This window comes from Elgaria multicarinata, chromosome 3, assembly GCF_023053635.1.
Source record: "Elgaria multicarinata webbii isolate HBS135686 ecotype San Diego chromosome 3, rElgMul1.1.pri, whole genome shotgun sequence".
Classification (NCBI taxonomy): domain Eukaryota; kingdom Metazoa; phylum Chordata; class Lepidosauria; order Squamata; family Anguidae; genus Elgaria; species Elgaria multicarinata.
This window is the reverse complement of record NC_086173.1, coordinates 31,672,403-31,696,356: the sequence shown is the minus strand read 5'-3', so window position 1 is coordinate 31,696,356 and position 23,954 is coordinate 31,672,403. Positions and strand designations below refer to the sequence as shown.

General features: G+C 42.0%; 1 protein-coding gene across 2 annotated transcripts in view; it reads left to right on the top strand.

The window, feature by feature from the left end:
* Window positions 1-21,380, top strand: part of LIMA1 (LIM domain and actin binding 1) — a 62,759-nt gene extending 41,379 nt beyond the window's left edge. For both annotated transcript variants that reach the window (XM_063119865.1, XM_063119866.1), the window contains exons 7-11: window positions 5,394-5,501; window positions 10,701-10,749; window positions 12,425-12,540; window positions 15,829-15,962; window positions 19,138-21,380. In XM_063119865.1, coding sequence (XP_062975935.1) covers window positions 5,394-5,501; window positions 10,701-10,749; window positions 12,425-12,540; window positions 15,829-15,962; window positions 19,138-20,134 — 1,404 coding nt within the window. In that variant the 3' untranslated portion in view covers window positions 20,135-21,380. The remainder of the gene's footprint in view (window positions 1-5,393; window positions 5,502-10,700; window positions 10,750-12,424; window positions 12,541-15,828; window positions 15,963-19,137) is intronic.
* The last annotated feature ends 2,574 nt before the right edge of the window (window positions 21,381-23,954 follow it).

Genomic DNA, 23,954 nt, shown 5'->3' with positions numbered 1-23,954 from the left:
GGGGAAGCCATAACCCTCCAGATGTTGTTGGACTTTGACCCCCATCAGCCCAACCAGGGATGATGGGAGTTGTAGGCCAACAACATTTGGAGTGCCATAGCCTTATCACACCTGCTGTAGAGCAAATTGTTTTGCAAGGAAAGGATTAGCAGGGATTTCAAGTTTCCCATCAGGTTGGGTGCTGCTTTGTTCAAAATGGGAGGGTTGTGTTGGTGCTCCCTAGACTCATGGTAATTCAGCCATGCTGGTCTTCTTCTGACTTATATTGGAGAGATGCTTTGCTCCTTGAGCTGGAAAAGTTTAGTTTTAGAGTGTGCTAGAGGAAAATGGAGTTCCTTCAGAGGAGCTCACCCCATCCATCTTCTGCATGAATCACTGCTCTGGGCTTGCCCCCTGATTAGGAGGAAACAAGGCCAGAGCTAGGACTAGCAGAGATGCAGCAGGTAGCACCTTCTTGCAAGAAGAGGAGATTTCTGCTGCATCTCTGCATCAGAATTGATGGGATGATTCCATTATTTCAGTGCAGAAAATGCAGCATAATCACCTATGCCCAGTGGAGACTGATTGGAGAGAAGGCAAAGCTGAAGCAGTAAATCATACAGAGAGCAGCGGATAGACTCTGGGTGGGTATTTTGAGGGCTCATGGGAGCCTCTAATAATGAATTCTAATTCTTGCAACACCCTGCAAGAATTTGGCACTGTTGCTCTATGTAGGCTGATGCAGTCCAATCAGATTACATGTACAGGGGCCTGTCTTGACGATGATGTATTGGTACTGCAAGCCCCCCAAACCCTGCAGTTTCATTCCTGCAGGGTTGTCTTCACAACAAGCAGTGAGTGCAAAGTTTACATCCATCTATCGGAGAAGGAGTCACCGCCATGCTGCACACCACCTGCCCCTCCCTGTTCCCCCTCCCTTACCTTGCAGAGCTTTCCCTGCCAAGGGAACAGAGAACTTCACTTCTCACCATGCCAGAAGGAAGCACAGTGGCGTTTGGCCCACTGGCTGCCCCTTCCCCCCTGCTTGGGTGGATGGCGACCAATCAGGGGTCGCCACCTACCCAGTCACGCCTCTGCTGCAACTCTGGAGCGGTGATAGATGGCAGATGCACTGTCTTTGCCTTGCTCTGGAGAAAAAGGGGTAAATCCTCAACTTCTTTACTTCGGAGTGTCTGGGGAAAGCCTTGTGATGGTTCCGCGGTGGCTGTTGCGTTGTATAAGCTCCACCATGTAGCCTCCCCAGGACTTTCCCCATGTAGAGACAGCCCCCAATAGGGAAGATGGTTCAGTTTTCCACTCTTCTATGCCCAGGGGGGACTCCACAGATACTTACGCTTCTCAAACCTGCAGTGCAAGAAACTGTCTATAACTTGCTGTTAGAATGCTCTTCTCTTGAATGTGATAATTTCTTCTTGTCATATGCAGCACTCTAATTCTTATGCTCTAGTTCAGTAGCTGAAAAGAATTTAATGGCACGGGTACCTGCACTTAGTTTAGCAAATCTGCTTAACTACTAACAGCTGGTTCTTCTTCTTCTTAAAGCTTTCCTTTCCTTTGCTCTGTGTCTGGTTTGTTTTCTCAAATAATAGGTGTCAGTACTTTTCTGGCTTCTAGGAAATGAATTAGTCAGTGCAGTGACTTGTCACATGAGTATGCCTAGGCCTTAATAATGAGTGAGGAGGTCAAGTATCCCAACTCAAAAGAAGCTGCCTGGGGGTTGCATGAAAATGTGTGTAACAGAACCCCAGTGTCCCCTTCGGGGAAAAATAGAAAGTTTTGAGGGTGGGCGACTTTGGAGCAGAGCAGTGGTTTGGTGGTGCCTGACTTTTTGCCTGCCTGCAGTTCTGTGCTGCAACTCCCGTCTCGTTCCACAGGGTTCTAGGCACATATGCCTTCATGGTTGGTTGCACTGAGCATCGCTCTTGAGCATGGGTGCAAACTTTTAGGACAGCAGCAGTTCTCAAATACTGCACTGCAAGTGGTGGCTCCCATTTTTGAGGCGAGGAGAAATGCTAGCCAGTTACATTTTGTGCTGCTCAAGAAAAGTATTGTAAGCAGCAGCTGGTTAAATGGAGTGTAAGCAAAAAAATTATAATGAGGCTGTAAAATGGAATAAAATGTGCCCTAGCCCTTAAAAGAAAGAAAGAAAGAAAGAAAGAAAGAAAGAAAGAAAGAAAGAAAGAAAGGGAAATATTCTGCCGACTGAACCGGTATGAACTGTGTTCAGTATACTGGATGGCAAGATCTCTTTAACAGCCAGGGGGAAAGATCTTGTTGTTTAAATCTGAAGGGATGTATGCTCATTTAGTGACTACAATGCTAATTTGTGGTAAAGCCTGAACAGCTGGCTTAGGTCAGAGTTCAGTGCTTTATTTTGTGAAGGCCATTAGTAACAGTTGCTGTGCACAGTAACAGAGTAAGTAATATATCCGGCGACTTAAGAGCTTCAGATAAAGAATTAGACATATAGGAGGTTCATTGTGAAAAGCCCATGTGTCTTACGCTTCTGGGCTGTAACATCCTGCCTTTCGGAGCTGTTTTAGGGTTAGGGTTAAATGCACAGATCCAGGCCTCTGGCTATACGGAGGCGCGTCAGTGCTGGGAGGCACCTTGCACCCGCATTTGCCTTCCTTCCCAGGGGTTGCACGGGAAGGAAGGCAAGTGTGATTTTTCCTAGAGGTTGCCCGGTCCTCCACATATTCAGACTCTTTAAAAAAAATTAAAAAATAACTGGGGGTGGGGGAGGAAAGGAATGGGGCTCTCTCCCACCCTTTAAAAAAATTTAAACAGACAAATCTGCGCAGCTCCGCATGGCCTTTTAGGCCCCTTCCAACTCTACTATTCTATGCGGGCTACATGGTCTTCCCAGATAGATTGGAGGTTGCCTGGACCTCCCAAATCTCTATTTGTTTCTGCAGAGCTCCGCAGATTTAGAGCATAAAATAAAAAAGGGGGGAGGAACAACACTGTTCCTCATCTCTCTCTCCCCACCCCCATTTTTATGTTTTTTATAATGTTTTTTGGGTTTTTTTACAACCGCAGAACTGCCTCCACTGCCAAAAAAGTCGGGGTAAATGCCTGACTTTTTTGGAGCGGATTTTCCAGGGTTTGCCCCAGATAGCTTCACATTTGCGGCTGCGTTATCTGTCCTAAGATGCAAAAATGTGCATTTTCAGCTCAGTAAACAGCCGTATGGACAACCCCTTGCTCTTGAGTTTGGGGAATTACAGGGAACTTGGGGAGACACATTTTCCCCCTTCCCACTGGGCTTCTGCAGAAGCAGTGGCAGCCCAGTTGCGCTTAGCCTGATAGCAGAGAAAAATCCCCCTCTTCCTTACATGCTCTGCAGCTCACTGGGGGCTTGGGGAAAGGGGCAATGGAGGTTTCCCTCCCCTTATCGCTGGGCTTTTGCAGAACTCAGTGGGTGCAGGGAGGAGTCAGTGGTGCCTGCATCGATTAAGCCAAGACAAAATTTGTGCCCTCCCGTACATTTTCTCTCTCTTCAATTTGCTTCTCCATAGTGGAAAATGTAACTCCCTCCCCAGCACTCAAGCCACAAACTGTAGCCACTGTAGGACCTTCCTTTCCAGTTTCCACAATCAGCTTTCCAACAAAAGGTGTCTAACATACCTAAATTCAATGTACCATTAGCAGAACTTTAATTGGATTCTCCTCTTGTGCATAGTTTGGAACTTGATTTCTGCTTGCACAATGTCAACACTGTGGGATACAGCCCACTGTTACATTACTCTCATGAGCACCAGTTTGATGGTGCCTGTCAGTGCTAACATGACATGCAATCTCCCAGCTTGTGCTCATGTAGTTCTTGTAAAAGCTTTTGAAAAAACTTGGGTGAGTTCTGTGAAGGGTCAACTCTTCCTCACTGTGATATCCAAGTGCTGATTTACCCTTTAAGTGATGGGAGAAGAAATCGTTTGGGACTGTTACTTCCCCTGTTGCAATGCTCTGTCATTCAGCAAACCATTAAAAGAAATTCCTAGTGTGTCGTGACTCTACCAGTAACCGGGTGGAACATAGGAAGCTGCATTATACCAAGTCAGAACCTTGGACCATCAAGCCCAATATTGTTTACACCGATTGGCAGCAACGGCTCTCCAAGGATTCAGCCCCAGGTTTTTCCAGCCCTACCTGGAGACACGGGGGCTTGAAGCTGGGACCTTCTGTATGCAAAGCAGATGCTCTGCCACTCCTGTGACTCACAGACCTTCCCTTTTGATTTCAGGATGATTTCAGGCTGCTTCCGGCAGCAGGGTGGATGGCAGCTTTATGCTCCTGTGACTCACATCTGGAGTTTGCATCTCACTCTTTTTTATATAGGGGGACAACTGGGCTCCTCTCCCCTGCAGCAAGACACCTTCCATTACACTGTACAGTTAATGCTACTATTAATGATTTGGGCCAGGGCCCTACTAAAAGGAAAGTTCTGCCTATTGCTGCTGGCGGGGGCTGCGGGGGGAATCTATACAAGCTTTAAAGGCAATTATTTGAAGAAGCGAGGATGTGTTAAGATCTAAAGTCAAAGTCTGCTTGCAGATGCCCCACTATCCAATGTGAGGCTGGCAGCTAGTGCCCCTGTTGTGGAACTCTCTTCCCAGAGAGATCCACCTTGATGCATACTTCTATCATCATTTCAGCACCAGACAAAGAGCGTTTTATCTTCCTGCACCTTTTAGATAAATTTTAACCCTGCTGACTGTTTATGTGCTGCTTTCAGGATTTTCGTAGCTTCTTTCATTTTAATTGTTTTATTCTTTGTGTAAACCACCTTGGGGATATGGTGAAAGGTTGACATAAAAACACTTGCAATAAATATATATAGGAGATATGTATTCTAGTTATGGATGGAGTGTGGTCTGGAAGGGGTGTGTGTGTGTGCATGTTTAATGTATGCTATTTCTATCTTCAGTGCCACCTACTTTCATGCAGAATTCTGGTTTTTTCAAAGAGAGCGTCATCAGACAAGAGTTTATAGCATGCTCGTTACTGGCCACTCACGGTTTCTCGCGGGTCCTTTTGACAATGACGTCCACGTTTTCTTCTCCTTCTGATCCTTTTTCCTTCATGAAATAAGACAGAGAAAATCCATTTTGGGGGGCTATATCTAAACTTGCCACCATTTCCTGCTGTGTGCAGGAGAAGCTGTATGATAAAAATGCCGAGTGAGTGGGCCATGTGGTCATTGCTTGCTTCCTCTTTCTTCCCCATGTGAAGAAAGAGGAAGCTCTCGTCCCTATTGTGGGACAGAAGCAGGAGGCAAAGTGACAATAGGGAAATGCAATTTCCCCTCCGTCTGATGACGTTCAGAGACTCAAGCAATCCTTTCTCCAAAGGACTAAAATATATAAATGCTCAAGTGCTTTGTCATTCTATAGAATGAGATTCAAGCCAGTGAAAGCGAGGATAACAACTACAATGGTGAACAGAAGGAGAATTTGCCACCAAGCTCTGAAGATTTGTTTCCCCATCATGATGGGGAGAAGGTAAGAGATGGTCATGTTGGCTGAGGATCAAAACAACTTCACTTGGAGTGGAACTGCTTGAAGAGGCACACCCGGAACGCTATAAAACCACAGCATCTGGAAATGGAGTTGTATCTACTGATGCAAATTGGTTGCAGGCTGTGTTAAGGTTCTGTCTATAAGGCCATGGAAATAGAACTGAATCTAAAACTAATGTTTAACTGTAAAACATGCTGATCAGGATTCATACACTTTCTCTTTCTTAGCACAGGCTACCTAAATCTTGCTTTGTTTACTTCTTTGGTAGTTAGATTATTTCTGAGAAGCATTGTAGTTTTGTCTTTAATGCTGTAGCTCAAGCATTATTTCTCTGGAGTCGATTATTGTAAAGCCCTACCCTTATCTATAGGTTTGCTTGGGGCATGATCCACAAAAAACTTTTCCTGTGCAGAATGCACTAAGGGTTGTGTGTGTCCGTGTCCTATTGCACAGTGCTTATTTGTTCCAATGGGGCTTTTTTGAGCAGGAGAGGTTTGTGGTGGATTGTGTCCTTTCACTATCTTTGGGCAAGTCACGGAAACCTATACTTCGCAGCTTTTCTTCCCTGCTACCTTGTGTTAAACTGGAAGTGGAGACTCTCTCTTCCATAACAGGATTTCTGTTGAAAGTGGATATCTTCAGTTGAAAAATACTAAGCAAATGCAAAAGACCAAAAAAAACCCTGCTACTCTTGGACTGACCAGATGCTGGTAAAGCTGAGTCTAGTGCCAGTGTTTACCATTAGGCGATCACCTCAGGCAGCAGATGCTGGAGGGTAGCAGTGCCACACACCTCCAGCATTTACTCCTGAACACACACACACACACACACTGTTTCAGTTGTTCTTCTCTGTTGGAATATAGAGCTCTGTATGCCACATGGCCTGACTTCGGTTCCTTAATTAACCTGCTGCCTCAGATACAGTGGAAGATTGCCCAGAGCAGCAAAATGTCTTAGGCCTGAATGCATCCTGCTCTTACCTCCTGTCATTCAATATGGCTAATAATCCTATACATACCTGTATTCAGAACTGCAGCATATGCTTCTAGCCATCAAAAGCATTATGCAGTCCTCCCCCTCACTTAGTTTAATGCAGTGGTCTTCAACTGGTCCAGACCCAAGACCCACCTCAGACTCCCAACCTACAACATGAGACCCACTTTCAGAATTTCACAATTGCCCAATATGGGCTTAAGTTACAGGAAGCCAGATTCCGGCTGGATGTCAGGAAAAACTTCCTGACTGTTAGAGCAGTACGACAATGGAACCAGTTACCTAGGTTGTGGGCTCTCCCACACGAGAGGCATTCAAGAGGCAGCTGGTCAGCCATCTGTCAGGTATGCTTTAAGGTGGATGCCTGCATTGAGCAGGGGGTTGGACTTGATGGCCTTATAGGCCCCTTCCAACTCTACTATTCTATGATTCTATGGCAGCAACTGCTTTGCTGCAATCCATCTGGACTAATCCCATGATCCTCTTTTGGTTCATGATCTACTGGTTGAAGTCCACTGGTTTAATGTTCCTTGGGACCTCAAAACCACTCCAGTTTATTTAGAAGGGTGTGTGTGTGTGTGTGTGTGTTTAAAACTCTGCTGTCACTTAAAAGGATTAACTCCCATTGCATGCAGCAGAGCTTCCTATAGCAAATTCAGGCACTCCTTAGCCCTGCATTAAATCTTTTCCCTGCCCTATAATTTTGTGCCTGCTTTCAGTATCATTTGAAAAGTGAAACCACATGTAAGTATTACCTTCAATGGTGAAGTCCAGTCCTCATGCATCTTTGATTATTAATTAAACTAGGGAATTGCTGAAGGGAAATGCATATATGTAAGTTTCTCCATGCTGATAATTTGGGGCAATGCATATGTATCAGCCTGACTGCTAGAAGCAAGCTTCCAACTCCTCTTTGGGCAGATCTCTGGATGCCCAGGCAACCGTTCTGAATTTTCACCTGGTAACCTCTTAGCTTGTTGGAAGCTACTTCCTCAATAAAAGGTGAGCTCACTTAAAAGTCAAACACATTGGACTCAAAAGTAATTTCCTTTTTTGTTCCCTTTTTCTACAGCTAAATGGATGGCTTGAATAAAAGGCCTCTTCCTGCTGATTTGAAAGAGTGAATAACTAAGTTTATAGGCATTCTTGTGGCTTTCCTCCCTATGGTTACTAAGCGCTTGCTTGATGTGCATGTCCAGCACATGCAAGGAACGCAAGCAAAGGATGGAGTTGTGGTGGGGGGTGGAGGATGTGTCAGCACCTGTCTCTTTAAACATTCCCATAAAACATCCTAGGTGGATATAGGAGGTGGGTAGAAATGTTTAATAAACCCGATAATGTGTCAACCTGCACATCCTTTAATTTGCATGCCGAAAGCACTGCATTCTTCATGTCACACTGAGGGCTTGGGACACGTTTTGTGCATTTTGCTGTGAGCGCTCTCTGATGCTGTAGAATGTGCTGTGGAATGCTTACAATGCTCGGTTCCAAAAACGAGTCAAATGAGCACAGTGTGTTATCTCAGCTTATGTGCTTCCTTATTAATTTGCACAGTTTGGTTGCTTAGAATGGGGCTTCCAACGTAAATTAGCAAGATGCTGCTGTTAAGCTTATTATGGTGTATTAGTTCCTTAGTGTGAGCAGCCCTAAGCTCTATTGTATTTAATAGAGCAGACATCCCAGGGGAGGAAACAGCACTCTAGTGTTCTGATTCTGGCACTGTTTCCTTTAATTGCCCCTGTATACAGACCTACACTTTTAAAGAAATCCTTCTGTAACAATGGCTACTGCCGAATAGAGGGTGGCCAAGAATTAAAGGCTCAGTCCTACTTGGAAGAGTCCAAGTAGACTGTACTTTCCTTTCCCAGTATTTGCTTTCTCTGCATGAAGGACTCTGTTACAGTCTCATGGCTGACACCTCAAGAACATAAGAAGAGTCCTGCTGGAACAGACCAAGGCTCCATCTAGTCCAGCATTCTGTTCACACAATGACCAGCTAGCTGCCCACGGGAAACCTACAAGCAGAACCTGAGTGCAGCAGCATCTTCCCACCAGCAACTGGTGTACATTGGCATATTGCATCTCGTGCTGGAGGTAGCATATAACTAGTAGCCATTGATAGCTTTCTCCTCCACGATTCCCCTTGGTTTAGACATTTAGTGCAATAAAGGAAACGAATTATAAATGGCAATAGAAAGATACTTAGTCTAGCAGTCTAATAAATAGCCACCTGGGTATTTATTCATACAACTAATCTTTGGAGGTAGCATGTAATAAAAACCAATCCACCATGTTCTCCTTACATTCCAACTTTGGGCATGTAGGAAAGGAAGTCTTTAGTGTAGAGAGTGTCGCTCAGCAGCAGCTATAATTGTGGATAATCCACACAGTAGTTTAATAGGAGAGGTGTACAAGTGGGCTGTTGGTAAATTGAGAGCAATTCTAATTAGCTATCATTTTAAAGTTTTAAACCATTTATTGTAGATCTTGGACTGTACAAAAGAATCGCAAGTAGAGCGTACATCCTTAAAGTTCTCATTCTTCTGTTACAGATTTCAGTAGTACAAGCTACAACAGAACAATAAAACACAGCATTACAAGGATCATGACTAAACACTAATGTAGTTGTGGCAATTTTATCTCTAGATTGGATAATTTATCAAATGAACTTTGTGTACCTCACATTTTAAAAAATATTGTGCATGTCTAATACACTCTGTCATAGTGATGTAGTAGTAAAATTGGAAGCGCAGGCATTCATCACAGTCCCCATAGCCATGTACCCAAGGAGAATCCAAAATTGCAGGCAGCTGCATTGAGCCGGATCAACAAACCAGTTCTTGGAATATTTATCTCCACCAGGAGCAGGTCTTTCAGAATACAAATGGGTCTTAATTGCCCACTCAAGACCAAGCCAACTCCAAATACTTTGCATTACAACTAGGAACATGATATTCTTGCTGGAAAAAAATCAGCTACTATGAGGATTGTAAACAATGCTCTCAGAGGGCACAGGGAAGTCTGAGTGGGGTAGCAGATGATGTCAGCATCCCTGCTAATCAAGAAGTGCCAGCACTGCGTTCCTGTGCACTACACCACTGGATAGTATTCTGTGACTAACGTAGTGACCAGTATCAGTATTAATCTGTTTTGAGGCGAGCAACTCACAACTTTAAGGCGTTATGGGCAGCAAAAGTCATAACAATGTTGGCATTTAAAAGAACAAGCCACCACAGTTGTGAAAATGTAAAAGCAAAGCAAATGTCCAGCCTTCATTCATTTCACAGCCTTAAGGGCCAAGAGATTACCAAAATCACAAAAGATATGGTACCCGACCTCCGGTCCTTATGCATTCTCATAAGGGGAGGGGTCAGTCCTGATGTCTGCTGGTAGTTAAGAGAGTGCTTGTTCTGCAGCATATAGTAAACAGATGCATGCTATATAGAGCTTTATGGTCAGCAACTTTCCTAGAGGCGTATTACGGCTGATAGAGTAATATCTTATGTAGGTAGCTAACTCCACTAATGTAGGCACTTAATCAGTGCTGTAATCTAAAAAGTTTCTATGATGATGAGATTCACTCTATTCTTGAATAGATTTGAAATAGTTGATGAGCCACTTAGAATCTGACTTGGGCCTAGTAGTAGTAGGAGTACTAAGATGGAATGGTAATTTAAAACCATAAAAGTAGGCTACATACCAACTATCCAGGGGTCAGTTAAAAAACTCATAATAATAATAATAATAATAATTTCTTACCCGCCTCTCCATTCTGATCGAGGCGGGGAACAACAGTAAATATAAAATACATAAAACTGAAGTAAAACATAATATACATTGTTAAAATATGCTATTAAATACCAGGGAGAAGAGAAAAGTCTTGACCTGGTGCTGAAAAGATAACAATGTTGGCACCAGGCGAGCCTGGTCAGGGAGATCATTCCATAGCTGGGGGGGGGGGGGGGCACCATTGAGAGAGCTGTCTTTGATGTGTGTGGCAAGGCGGCTGTGTTTTTAGCATTTGATTATCACAATCTGTCTTGTGCTACTGGTCTGTTTTAATTGCTCCTTGTTTAAATGTGTGTTTGTTTCTATGTATTTAAAGCAAACTAATTGTGTGTTAAGCAGGTCCAATTCTTTAGATATCTGTGTAATGTAAGGTTGACAATATATACATTTCTCCTGCAGGTTTCCATAGGAGATGGTTTGAATTCCAGTCTTTATGAAGATGGCATCAGTAAGTTCTTAATCTCCCCTGTCCACAATGAGATGGATTTATATGTCACTTAGGAATGGATTTATGTCACTTAGTTTTTAGTGCTTTGGTTAGATAAATTGCTGCTTTGTCTTCTGAAACTACAGATTCTGGAGGAAGCATCAGCCCTCCTAATTAATCAGAGTATTCTGTCTAAGGCACCCCTCCAAGCTGATTCCTAGTAATTTTCTTAGACCTTTGCACATATTCAAAATAAATGTGTATCTTTCCAGCCATGTAAGAAACTGAATGGTGGGTTTCTTCTGTTGTGTTTTTGTTTCTACCTGATGTGGTGGCTTGGGGAGGTTCATGTCATATGACTGAAGGCTGTGTGTGTAAAGCAGGAGTAGGCAACTGGTACCCCTCCAGATGTTTTGGCTTACACCTTCCATCAGCCCTAGTCAGCATAGCCAATGGTGAGGGATCATGAGAATTGTAGGCCAAAACATCTGGAGGGCCACAAGATGCCCACCCCAGCATACTACAGTGTGATTGTGAGAGTAACGTGGAAATGGGAAGAAGATACAATAGGTGAGATGCAAGACAAACAACATTAATACAGTGTTTAATACATGCCTTGGCTGGTTGTACCTCTGAATTTGAATTAATACAAAATAATGGATTTGACCCATGAGTAAACTCATCTGCTCAGTTAATTCTGTTATCTGATCTGTGCAGAATTTCTAAAATTTAATCATGACTAAAATAATTGGCTAAGAGTTCTTTAATCAGTGATAGTGTTAGTGTTGAGAAGTTCCTTGGCAGAATCAGGTACCCCCTCTTAAATACTGAAATAGAAAATTAAAAAAATACACAACATTTTCAGATGTTCTCAGCATGTCTGCTTCAACAAAGCCATTCGTGGTACATGTCTGTAGTAATAACACCAAACTCACTCTCCGTTATTAATAGTACTACTCAAACTGTAAACTTTAATAAAACACACCCTTAGTCTAGTCAGTTAAGAATAAATTTTAGGTTTATTCCTTAATGACACAGCAAGAGTTTGATGATTTGTCATGTGCTAGAAAAGGGTTCCAGGTTGTGCAGGTTTTGTTTGGCATGTTTTCTCTAGCTTCAGCATATATCATTTCCCCCTATTGTCGGTGTCTTCTACATCCTCCTGTACCAAGCTGTAATGGCAGGAGGCAAGGTATCCTTCAAGTTTGCAGTATAGAATTTCTTGAGGTTAGTGTAAGGCTAAAGAGTATATCTTTTTTGTATTTCTGATAATTTCCTTCCACTCCCTGTACTTCTATACGTGTCCACCACAAGTATTGTGGTGATTGTTTCTTTGAACCTTTTTCCATACATGCAGCATAGATTTTCCATATATGCATTTTTTTCTGAACATCAGTTTTAACCATGGGGGAGAGGAATGCCAAGACCTCGTGCACTTTGAAAGTTGATTCTTATGAATGGATGTGAATTGATCTCACAGGGCTTTCTGTTCACAAATGAAATCCTCCTCTTTAGGTAGTACGGAGCGCTGCAGCTGAAGTAGTTGGTACTCTTGTTTGTTATGATTGTAGCTGAGTCCTAATTATCATTGGCACTGCATTTATTAATTTAGATGTACGTTCCTTAAACTGTGAATTTTAAGTATTATTAGTATTTTAAATACGAAATACTAATAGGAATCCTTTCCCTGTTTTAGTGGGATTAAACGTCCAGAAAGAAACTGAGGTCCTGAGGTCTGTCTATGCCAAACAACAAAGCCCTGATTCCAGAGCATCTAGCCAGACTGATACATCTCCCCCGAAAGCAGTGAAGGTATTGTAAATATATTTTTTTCTTAGTTGGTAGCAATGGGCAATACAGAAGAAAAACTAATATAAAATACTGATTGGTGGATATGAGTAGCCTTTTATTCTCTGACTCTGCTGTTGCAAATCACCAGTAGTCACGTTTTTCCATGATTAGCAAATTCTTAATTTCTTACCTTGAAATGTGCAGGGATTTAAGAGAAGGGAACTAAAACATTCTGCATAATGGTTCTATGAAAGTTTTTTAAACTGAAGATCTCCTGACAGAACCGGTTTTGGATGAGGATGATGTTGGTACACTGACATCTTTCAGGTATATGTGTTTTCATTTTGAAAATTAAATACAGGAATACAAAAACAGGCAAGTTAAATATGTCAATACTAAAGTAAATGCTAATATATTTGCAGACACGTTGTGTGGGATTATTTATTTATTCATATATTTATTTCATTTTTAATCCACTCAATAACTTTTAACTGTTTGTAATTTGCCCAGAGAACTAAAATGCCATAGAACAGTTAAAATATAAAATACAATAAAAATATTTAAAAGAATAAAATACAATATCATGCAAAACAATAAACAGCACAGGAATGGATAGAACAGAAACTAGAACTAGGTCTAGAACTAAATCTAGATATTAAGTCCATTCTTTCCCCTTCTTGCATAATGTGTGATTACTCCCTCCCCACCAAAAATGTGCACAAAGCTCTTTAAAAATGGACTTACGAGGTGGTCAAAGGGCAGCCTTTTAAAATACTTTATCTTGTTTTCTTTATTTTAACAGTTCATTGCCACTCCAGGCAGCTGGAAAGCCCAGCTGCTGGCACATCTGCTGTCATATTTGTTCAATATACGGCTGCAATGGTAGTCCATTCCCCCCCCCCCTGTACAATATCCCATCACTCCCATGGGTATTGCAGACCCGTTTTTGAATGTGCAACAGCAGCCAGGCTTTCTAGCTGCTTGAAGTAGCTGTTAACTGTATTAAAAGACAAAGACGATCTTCCAAGAATTATGTTCTTAGGTTAGTTGATGAGGGGACTGAGTGGGAGTGGAGAGAGAAAAGTGTATATGGCTTTTGAGGGGGGAGGGACTGATGTGGCAGAAACCGTTTGTCACTTCCACTACAGCTGGTGTTTGCTTCCAGTTCCACCACTAATTTATTGTACAACTTCTGAATAGTTCACAAGCCTTCTGGTTTCCTTTTCATCGATTTAAATGATGAGTACAAAATGCGAGTTTAGTTAATGAGTATCCAGTTTCTTCTGTGAAAAATGCTGTATTTGTTACTGTTCTTACTCCTTTGAGAGACTTTTCTCTCCTTGACACTATGCAACTTAATTGTCAGTTGAGTCTGTTTTTATTGGGTTAGCGTGAATATAAAATGGTTTTCATCCAAGGAACTTCTTAGTGAGCTTTCATACCAGCTCAGATATATGTTTATAAATAGCCGTTTGTCTTTTCCAGCTTCTGTTTCCTGCTCCTGGTTCCTAATCTCTACTCCTGCCTTCTGCCTCCCTTTTAATGTGAGCTCAACTCTCAGCTTTCTTGCCTGTTCTCCTCCTTTTTTATTAACTGGACTTCACCCTTCCACTATAGTTGCTATTCATAGCATGCTTGGAAAGGAAAGTATCTCTACACACCCTCAAACCCTTCTCCATACATGCATGTAAGTTGGATGGGGAATATATGTTGCTGCAGCTAATGTCATGCATTACAAATGTCTGGTTCCCAGATGAGATTGGAGAAACCAGTTTTTGACAGCTAAGCAAATTTATTGCCTGGATTGTTTCTGTCGTTAGAGGGATCTATTTTTCCATGCTGCTAACGTTATGTTGAGACTTCATTGATCATCAGCATGAAAGAAGATGGTAATAGTTCGTAGATTTTTTTTAAAGGAAAGAATAGTTATTTCTCTGTGCCTGGACAAGCAGCCTTCTGCTACTTAAATCAATGGTGTTTCCAAGGCCATCTTGGATATATAAAACTTACCATCCTTCTGGAAGCACAATGAATCTGTGTGTTGTATTGCTGCTGTCCAATATCCTTTTACTTAGCCTGGGCCATGCATTCTAGTTGCCAAGCACAAATGTATATTTAAATGTTTATCAGATTATATATACATCATTTACTGCCTTCTTAAAGCATTGACTCCAAATGTTGAAGCTCTTTCAAAATAAGTAGCATTTTATAAAAAGCAGTTATTTTGCTGCTAGTTCCTGGTTTGAAGGCAGAACATGTAATCTTGCTTTTATTTTTGTATTTGATATTATATACTGCTTAGATGATTTTTTTTAGTGATAAGCAGTTCAAAAATATTTTTAAATAATTAAAATAATCCAAATGGCCTGAGTGTACCCACTTAATTCCCCAGATGGTCCACTTGGACCATGAGCACCCTTACTAGCTATGCTTGTTTAGACCCTTGAATTGTGTGTACTCTCTCATACATTTTGTGTTTGGCTGAAGACAGATCTAACACCTTCAGCCCACATGTGGCTTTGCCACTCCAGGGTTGAGTTCAGAAGAATTCTGCAGACTTGGAAGCAGATGCCGGCCCTGAACGGTGCTGATTGGCTGCCTCCCCTGGTAACCCCAGCACAGTTCTGCACTCTGAAAAATGGGATCCTTGTAAATGATCTGATGAATGAATAGAAACACTTGAGTATTCATATGACATTTAAGACAGGACTGCACAGGATGGGGCAGGTGAATTGGTGAGAGGTGCAAGACACGATGGCCAACACAGCATTCCATTCGCTGGTATGCATGTCCTGTCATTTCTGTTGTGAAGCTGAAAAAAATTCACTATGAACAGTTAAGTCTGTCTTCATCCTTCTAGACTTGTGCTTCTGCTGGTCTTGCCTTTTGTCATCCTCTTACATTCCCCTCTTCCCACAATCTGCTGCCCCTCTATAGAGAGACTGAAGATGGGTGCAGATCGTAAGATTAGGCTGGAGAGACTGTTTAGATAGCTACCCTTTTGCCAGTTCCACGGATTCTTGTGTTTACTTTTGAGCCACCTCCGGAAATGTCAGCAGCAAATATACTACTGGGTGGTCATGGAGGGATTTTGTTGAGTGTCTTCATAAACTTGGCCTTTCTAGCTTGGCCAGAACATGGGATTTGGCAGGCCAGGGGAGGGGGAAGAAGAGAGGACGAAGAGAGAGAGATTGTTGCTTCTAAGTTAAATAAATGTGCATTAGCTTTTGAGGGAGACTCTGTTGGGATTGACCTTCAGGGCTACTGAAAGAAAAATACTGCTACCACTCATCCATTTTTTTCCATTAGAAGTTCCAGTTGCCAGCAAAGGAAACATGTGTTGCATGCAAGAAGACTGTATACCCAATGGAGCGTCTCTTTGCCAACCAGCAAGTATACCATATCAGCTGTTTCCGCTGTTCTTACTGCAATAGCAAACTCACGTAAGTTGAAGAGTGTTGGGTACAATTCAGTTGTTCTAAAAACAAATGTAGATTGCTTTAAGATTAATGATCTCTTGTGGGTTGCAGAAGTGAATTGTTCCTTGTGCTAAGAAATGTAACTTGGGCACTCTTTTTGGTTAGCCACCAGGAGCTCCATGTAGTGGAATCTACTACATGGGATGCTGTCACACATGCCCCACAGTAAAATAATAGTAGGTAGTTAAGCTACCTCAGATACTCTATGAATGGTAGCAAAAAGAAGTGTGCTATTTACATAATACAGGGCAACTTGTGGTCCTCCAGATTTTGCTGGACTGAAACTCCCGTCATACTTCTCCATTGGCTGTGTTAGCTAGAACTGATGAGAGCTGCAGTCTAACAATATCTGATCACAAGTTGCCCACCCTTGACATGATATATAAAATTTTAACTTGCAGAATTCACTGCTATAAGATGTGGCAATGGCTGTTGACCCAGAGGGTTTTTAAGAAACGGGGTTAGACAAATTTGTGGACAGTGACCATACCAGCAGGACTGCAGTTATACTGATGCAACAGTGGCAATGGGAGTATCAGTTCAAGCAAAGAACGAAAGATAACCAAGCTAGGAATGTATGAGAATTCCATTTGAGGGCTGAAAACCTGACAGGTTTTTCCAGTTCGGCCCTGGCAGATTTTACTTCATTTAGTCCCACTGGCATCAACTCAATCTGTAGTGAGTTGAGTCAATATGTGTTTCTGTTGTTGTTTTTAAAGGTGGCATTTTGCCACAATTGGATTTGGGGGGATCTTTAAATTTTCACAAAAGGGTTTGTAATTTTTTTTTTTTAAAAAAAAAATGTATTCATGAACTTCCACAAGCGTGCACGATCACAAGTCTACCTGTCCACTATGTAGTCCCACAGAGTCATATTCCCTTCTGGGAGATATCCTTATTGGTTTCATCCTCGCCACATACTACATTTAGCCTAGCCTTGCCATATTCTGTACTTGTCAAAGAACATGTCAATTTCTCCCCCCCCCCCCCACTATCCTTGGGGAAGACCTGGAGTAGAGGATGAAGTTGACAAGTATTCAGTTTCCTTTAGCTCTGCTGGGCTAAAGGAAGTAGGTGAAACTGATATTTATGAAAAGGAAATATACCTCTGTGGGGCTACATAACAGACAAGCGGATTTGGCATTGTGTGCACTTGCACAAGATTGCCAATTAAATATATATATATATATATATATAAATAAATACGACCCCATTTGCACAAAGTTAAAGATGCTCGTACCTTCAAAATCCAATTTGCACAAATTACCATAAGCACAAAGGCAGGAATTGGGGAAAAAAGTGCAAAACATTTCTGGAATCGGAAATCTGTTAAAGCCTGCTCATAACGAAAACACTGCGGAATCCCATCAGGCTTAAATTGAACAGAATTCTCAGCCTTGCATGTCCAGTGTGGTGTAGTGGCTAGAGTATTGGACTGGGAGGAGATCCATGGAAGCTCACTGGGTGACTTTGGGCCAGCCCCAGACTCTCAGCCCAACCCCTCACAAGGCTGTTGTTGTGAGGATAAAATGGAGAGGAGGAGGATTATGTAATACTCCTTAGGCTCCTCAGGTAGAAAAAAAAAGTAGGATATAATCCAAACTGTCTTCTCCCAGCAAAGGAAAGAAGGGGTTGCCACAGATCACTGCCGTTCATCTGAATAGTCACCAGCAGGCCTCTCCTAGTGACTCTTGCAAGTGGCGATTTTTGTAACTGACTGCCCCCTCCCCCTAAGGTAAAAGTAAGGGAAGGACATGGGCTGGAGCTCCCATCCCAGCCCCCTATGCTCTCTGACAAGTGTGAGGAGGATGGAGTGGCATGTGATGTGAGACACCAGATGGTGACTAGGCTGACTGTCAATGGCAGTCTTGGCAACAGCTGCCTATCCTGCTACAAGGCAGCCTGGCTATCATAGTGGCGGTGTTTACATCACAACACGATCTGGGTCCCCTAGAGAGCACAATAGGCTGTTTCCTTCGAGCAGCCACGCAACTTGAAGTTCAGAGTTTGTCTCTGCCTCTGCTACTTATTCTGGCCATTAGGAGGCAGCAACCCAGGTAACAGACATAGCTTTTGAGCAGGGCTAGTCCAATACATTTTGCTGCCTGAGGTGAAGGACAAGATGGTGCCCCTCCCATTCAGTGCACAAAATCTGTCTGGACAGGCAGATGAATCTGTTTTCAACACTAATGGTGAGGCAATGTCCTCCACTGAACCCAAAGGCAGCAGTCTGACTTATGGGGCACAGAGGAGACTGCAAGGCACACAGCTCTCTTCTTGAACATTTGGCTGCTTCCTCCAGCATCTGCCGCCTGAGGCAACTGCCTCCCCCTGGCTAATGGTAGCGCCAGGCCTGCTTTTGAGAGAGGCGTTCCTACTTAGGTTGAATGATTTCTCCTTCTGTCCCATTGTCGCCTCTTATCAAACTGGGTTTTGAAACAATGAAGAACCCTCCAAAATGACTTAAGGGGAGAAAGTGGAAACATAAATACATTCCCTATTTCAGCTCTTTGAAAAGCAAAACTATTTTCTGCCTATAATTTCTGGCATTGGTAAGGTGAGAGTGTAGGGAATTATCCCTCCTCCTCTCTGCCATGTACCATCTACATAGCTGAGGCAGGTGCTCACAGTTAAGAATCCTTCATCGCACAGTAGTAATACTGAAATTGCACTCTTTCCTTGGTTCTGACCTGAAATTAATGGCTTCATCTAGTGTCAACCTTCCTATCTATGAACATCTTTCTGATATCCAGACATTAGCTGTCCTTCCCTCCCCCCCCTTTTTTTTAAAGGAGCTGTTTTTCCCCCTGTATGTGACTAAGGTGTCCCTTTGAAGCTGCTGCATGATTAAAGCAATTGTTTCAAAAAGGACAGCTAATGTAATTGGCTTGGTACAATATTTAAGAGTAACTCTTATAAGTGGATTATTGCAGGTCTGTTTTGGAATGATTATCCCATTGGTAGTCCATACAATTGCCCTTTCTTGTACTTTAGCCCAGAATATCTTACAGGAGTTGTGTGGGTGTGATGCATCTGACCCTTTTTGGGAGGCACATTTTGAGGGAGTTAATGTTTCTTGTCCTGTGAGTTACTAGGTTCGCTAATGATGGCCCTATGTATGTCTGTTTTTCTTGTACAGTCTTGGAACATATGCATCTCTACATGGAAACATTTACTGTAAGCCTCACTTTAACCAGCTCTTTAAATCCAAAGGCAACTATGATGAAGGCTTTGGACATAAGCCGCACAAGGAACTGTGGGTAAGCAAAACTGAGAATGAAGAGTCCCCAGAGAAACATGCATATATTGGAAATGCCATGGAAAGCCCCCCGAGTCCAGGAGTGGAAGATGCTCCAATTGCAAAAGTTGGAATTCTAGCAGCTAGCATGGAAGCAAAAGCTGCTGGTGTGCTTGAGAAGGAAGAGAGGCCTACCGAAACCAAGAAGCTGAAGATTGCCTGGCCACCTCTTCCTGAACAAGGCAGCCAAGGAAGTGTCTTGGAAGAAGGGATTAAAGTGTTGAAGCCAAAGTGGCCCCCAGAAGATGAGATCCCAAAGCCAGATCATCAGGAAGATGTGGACCAAGACCTTAAAAAGCTACGAAGGACATCTTCACTTAAAGAAAGAAGCCGACCATTTACAGTAGCTGCCTCGTTTAGAACAATATCTGTTAGGGGCCACAGAACTGAGAATGCCTCGCCTCCCAAGGCTGAGAGGAGTGTGATCCGGGCAAGTGAGGAACCAGAGAAGGAAATGGTGGTAGAAAACAAGTCAGTGGAAGGAAGCAATGCAGCTGAGCATGGTGGTGCTCCAAATGCTGCTGAGGAGGATAAGGAGCTGGACAAAGGAAAGGCAGGAGCAAGAGTCGAGGACAGCCTCGTTGAAAATGGCCAGAGGAGCGCTGACACTGACGAGGAAGAAGTTGCTGCAGGAGAGCCTGTAACTCCGGAGAAAGAGGCATCGTTCCATATGTCTCCCAAACGTCCCATCTTGAATTTGACAATTGCGAAAGACCCATCCGCTAGTCCAGATCGTAAATCCCAAGATGTAGGGTTTTTTGAAGGTGAAAACCTAGAAGATTTGACTGTGGAAGAGCAGATCAAGCGCAACAGATATTATGGTGAAGAGGAAGACTAAGAAGGAACGTGACTTGTTTCTCACTAGAGAACTTACTGCAGGGTGCTGGGCCTTAAATTGATGTGTTTAGTGTTTTGGGTTCCCCTCCCCCCTAAAGTGGCTACCCTCTATGAAAGTGATATTGTGCTGCAGGTTAATGCATAAGGGAACCAAAAAGACTTGCTCAGATTCACATTTTATAGGAAATTTCTTTGGAAACCTGCAAGAATGTAGCTGATTCTGTGAAAATTGAATAGTAAACATAAATCTGTTATCGGAATAGCTGCTGCTTCAATTGAGCAAAACTGTACATTCCTGAATTCCATTCTGGCCTCTTATTCTTTTCTGCTTTTGTTAATACAGCCATTGTTGCAACATGTCACTATACTCCCCAGAGCTGAGCTGGAAAAAAAGGGGCTGTTTGAGATATATTACTATTACCACTTACAATACTACTGCAGTGCTTAGGGACCAGTTCCAAGGGGCTTGAGGACCACTTTAAATGGTGACTGCACTTTAATGTTTGTGTAAAGGCACAATGGATACATTTTTAAAACTAGTGAAAACACTGTCTTATAGGTGTCCAATAATAATATTATCTTAAACATGTAATTGGCGGCATAATTTTAGGGGGAAGCTATGTTTACTTGCAATGATGAGAAAGGGACCTTCGCACTTTGCTGTTTTTGTTTTGTTTTGCATACAAGATTTGTAAATTGGGACCCAGGTGAATCAGAGCCTGCTGGTTGGCTATCTTTCTCACACCTTCCTAGAAATGTGGCATCTTTATTTCCAAGAGTAGTGCTAACTGAAGGACTGTGTAGAGGGCAATGCTTCTGTCTGCAAGGTAGCACTACTTACATTTCACATTTGTCCTCCTGAAATAATGTTTCCTAATTAAAATGTTCATTCTGCTCTTCTGCAAACAATATAAGTTATGAAACACTTTATGTACCAAACATCCAGATTTAAGAGTCAGCATGAAGAATGCTGCATGCAAAAATCTACATGAGGGGATTTCTTGGGACTGATTCCTAGCATTGTTTTTTTTTTTTTAGTGCTTTTCAACTTGACGCATGTATTTTATAAATCATAGTATTTTAAGTTGGGCAAAGGGTTTACTTTAATAGTTTTTAATCTTTTTCTAATGTATTTACTTAAATTAGCTCTAACTATATTTTAGAGTTGTAAAATATTCTGCTTTCTTACCAATCTCGCTAAGTATGAAACATTTTTTTTCAATAAAGGCTTTGTCATTTTTATTGTTGGAAGCTTCTAAACCAGACTTTTCTTTGCAATGAGACAGTTGAGAAAGCGAGAATCTGTTGAAAAGAGCTTTGTGTCTAACTTAAACCAGTAGGCGGCACTGTTGTGCTTGCTATGCGATAAAGAGGCATCATTCATCACATTTCCAGCGTAATCTTGAGATTTATAAAACATGAGATATGAATACACATAGGTACATGCATTAGTGGTACTTCATTTAGCCTCCTTAAAATCTCTCCAAATATTCAGTTTTGCCGAAACACAGATCACTTGCCTAAGGAACTTAAACTGGCCAGTAAAATATCTCACCAGGATGGAGCTCCCTTATGATCAAATGCTCTGCTGGGCTGGGGAATGCTGGGAGTTTTAGGACTTTCCCTGTCTAAACATGCATAGGATTGCATTCTAATATATACAGAGTGCACAAGGCACACAACTACAAGATATACATTCAAAGATGAACAGTGATTACAACACTTATTTATTCACAAATATAATGGTTATAACTGATGCATCACGTGCATGGCGTAATAACACAGTCATCAATGGCAAACTGCTGGTTGCCTAGCAAAACTGTACATGCAAATAACTCCTAGTACAATCATCTCCACATTTTTATAATAAGTAATTTCTAATGCATAATACAGAAAAATCGAAACCACAGTCACAGTTTATAGTTCAACACAGTGCTGGTGATGACATCAGTATAGTAACAAGGTTATGATTATTGTTGTTCTTATTCTTAGCATTGTAAACTTAATTGTGGTTTTTTGGGTTTTGTTTCCTTGTTTTTATCAGCGTTGTAGATTTTTAACAGGCCCCTGGTTTGTTTGTCCTGTTTGTGTGGTAACTTCTTTGGAAAAAACGCAACGAAGAGTCGGCTGTAACCCGTAGTTTATTGTGGGGTTCACACCACCAAAATGAAAACAGCCAGTATGCCTTGAACTTGGAAGGACACGGATAGCAGCATTCTAACTTCCTTTATTGAGAAGGGAAAAAGAAGCCAACAGATATAAGCAAATAGCTAGGACCATGTTATGTTGGTGTCCTTGGCTCCTGTTATCGTGCTGGATACTTATAGGTGACAGATTTTTGAACTAAAAGCTTAACGTAGGAATTATCCTTTTGCTGGACATAGAGTCATTGAACCTTTCTGACAGAACTTTGTTAAAGTTCAAAATCTGTCTGGGTATTTAATAGCAACCCTTGAATGGTGTGTTTCAACTGAATTTGAGAGAGGTGTTTTTACCACACTGAACTGAACACTGTCATCTAGGAGCTAAATCTGCATTACCCAAATTGATTTAATAATGAGTTGGGGAAGTGTGTTCTATCCTTACAGCAGGGATAATAGTCACTTCCTCCCAGATAGTGAAAGAAGGAATTATTTTTGGAATGTGATGCTAATGCCAAGAGCATGAGAAATGTCAAGGATTATACAGACACTGTTCTGTTTACTCTGGGTGTTCAGTCTGAATAGCACTTCAGCTAATATATAGGAAGGCTAGCAGGGATATCCAATGATTATATTACTTTTCATTTTAAAAACATTTAGTTTCTCTCATGTATGGCAGACAGTACGAAATGGTGAAACAATGGACATAAAAAGAAACACACTTGCAAAACCTGGAATACTGTTAAATGTGTGCAAGGCCAGGGGCTTACCTATAAAACACATTGCTCCAGAGTTCAACAGATTTAACCTGCCTTCCCAACCTAGTGCCTTCCAGATGTGAAAGAAAACAGGTTCTGGATTAGGAAAAAAAAAGCTAAAGAACACTGTGGTTAGTAGGAGGTACACCATTGTAAGACTAAACAGAAAATGGGAAATAATGCAGTGAAGACAGATTAGAAAAGGAGGCTAAAGTGCAATCCTTTAGCCAGAAAAAAGTCCTACAATTCCTAGCATTCTGCAGCCAGCATGCATAGGATTGTGCCCTAACCAGAAGCAAGCCTCACTGCATTTAATAGGGCTTATTCACAGGTAATATTTCATATATGTGAAATATGTGGTATTTGATCATGTGTAGAATTCAGGAAGTTGAAAAGGTGGGGAAAGGAGAGAGAGAGAATGATTGGGTCACTGCAGCCATCTTTTCTCAGGACTATTCACTGTGATTTAATATTAAGCAAGAAAGGATGGCTCTTTAAAACATAAAAACTAGATTTTCACAAGTCAATTTCTATTAAAGGTCTTGCTCCAGGAATAGCCTTTTGCAGATTTTTATCTGTACACTATTGGGAGAACTGGTGATAAGCACCCACCATATGGTGAAATTCTACCAAACCCTGTTACTATACCACTATCAAAACATCTGACTACAAGTTACAAGATTACAGAATTTACATTTTATTTCTTTATTACATTAATATCCCACCATTTTCCCTCCAAGGAACCCAAGGTTCATAATCACCCTCTCCATTTTATCCTCACAACAACAACCCTGGCCTGAGAGTCTGTGACTGGCCCAAAGTCACCCAATGAGCTTCCATGGCTGAGTAGAGACTAGAACCCAGATCTCCCAACTCTCAGTCCAACACTCTAGCCACTACAGCACAATCCACAAGTCAGACA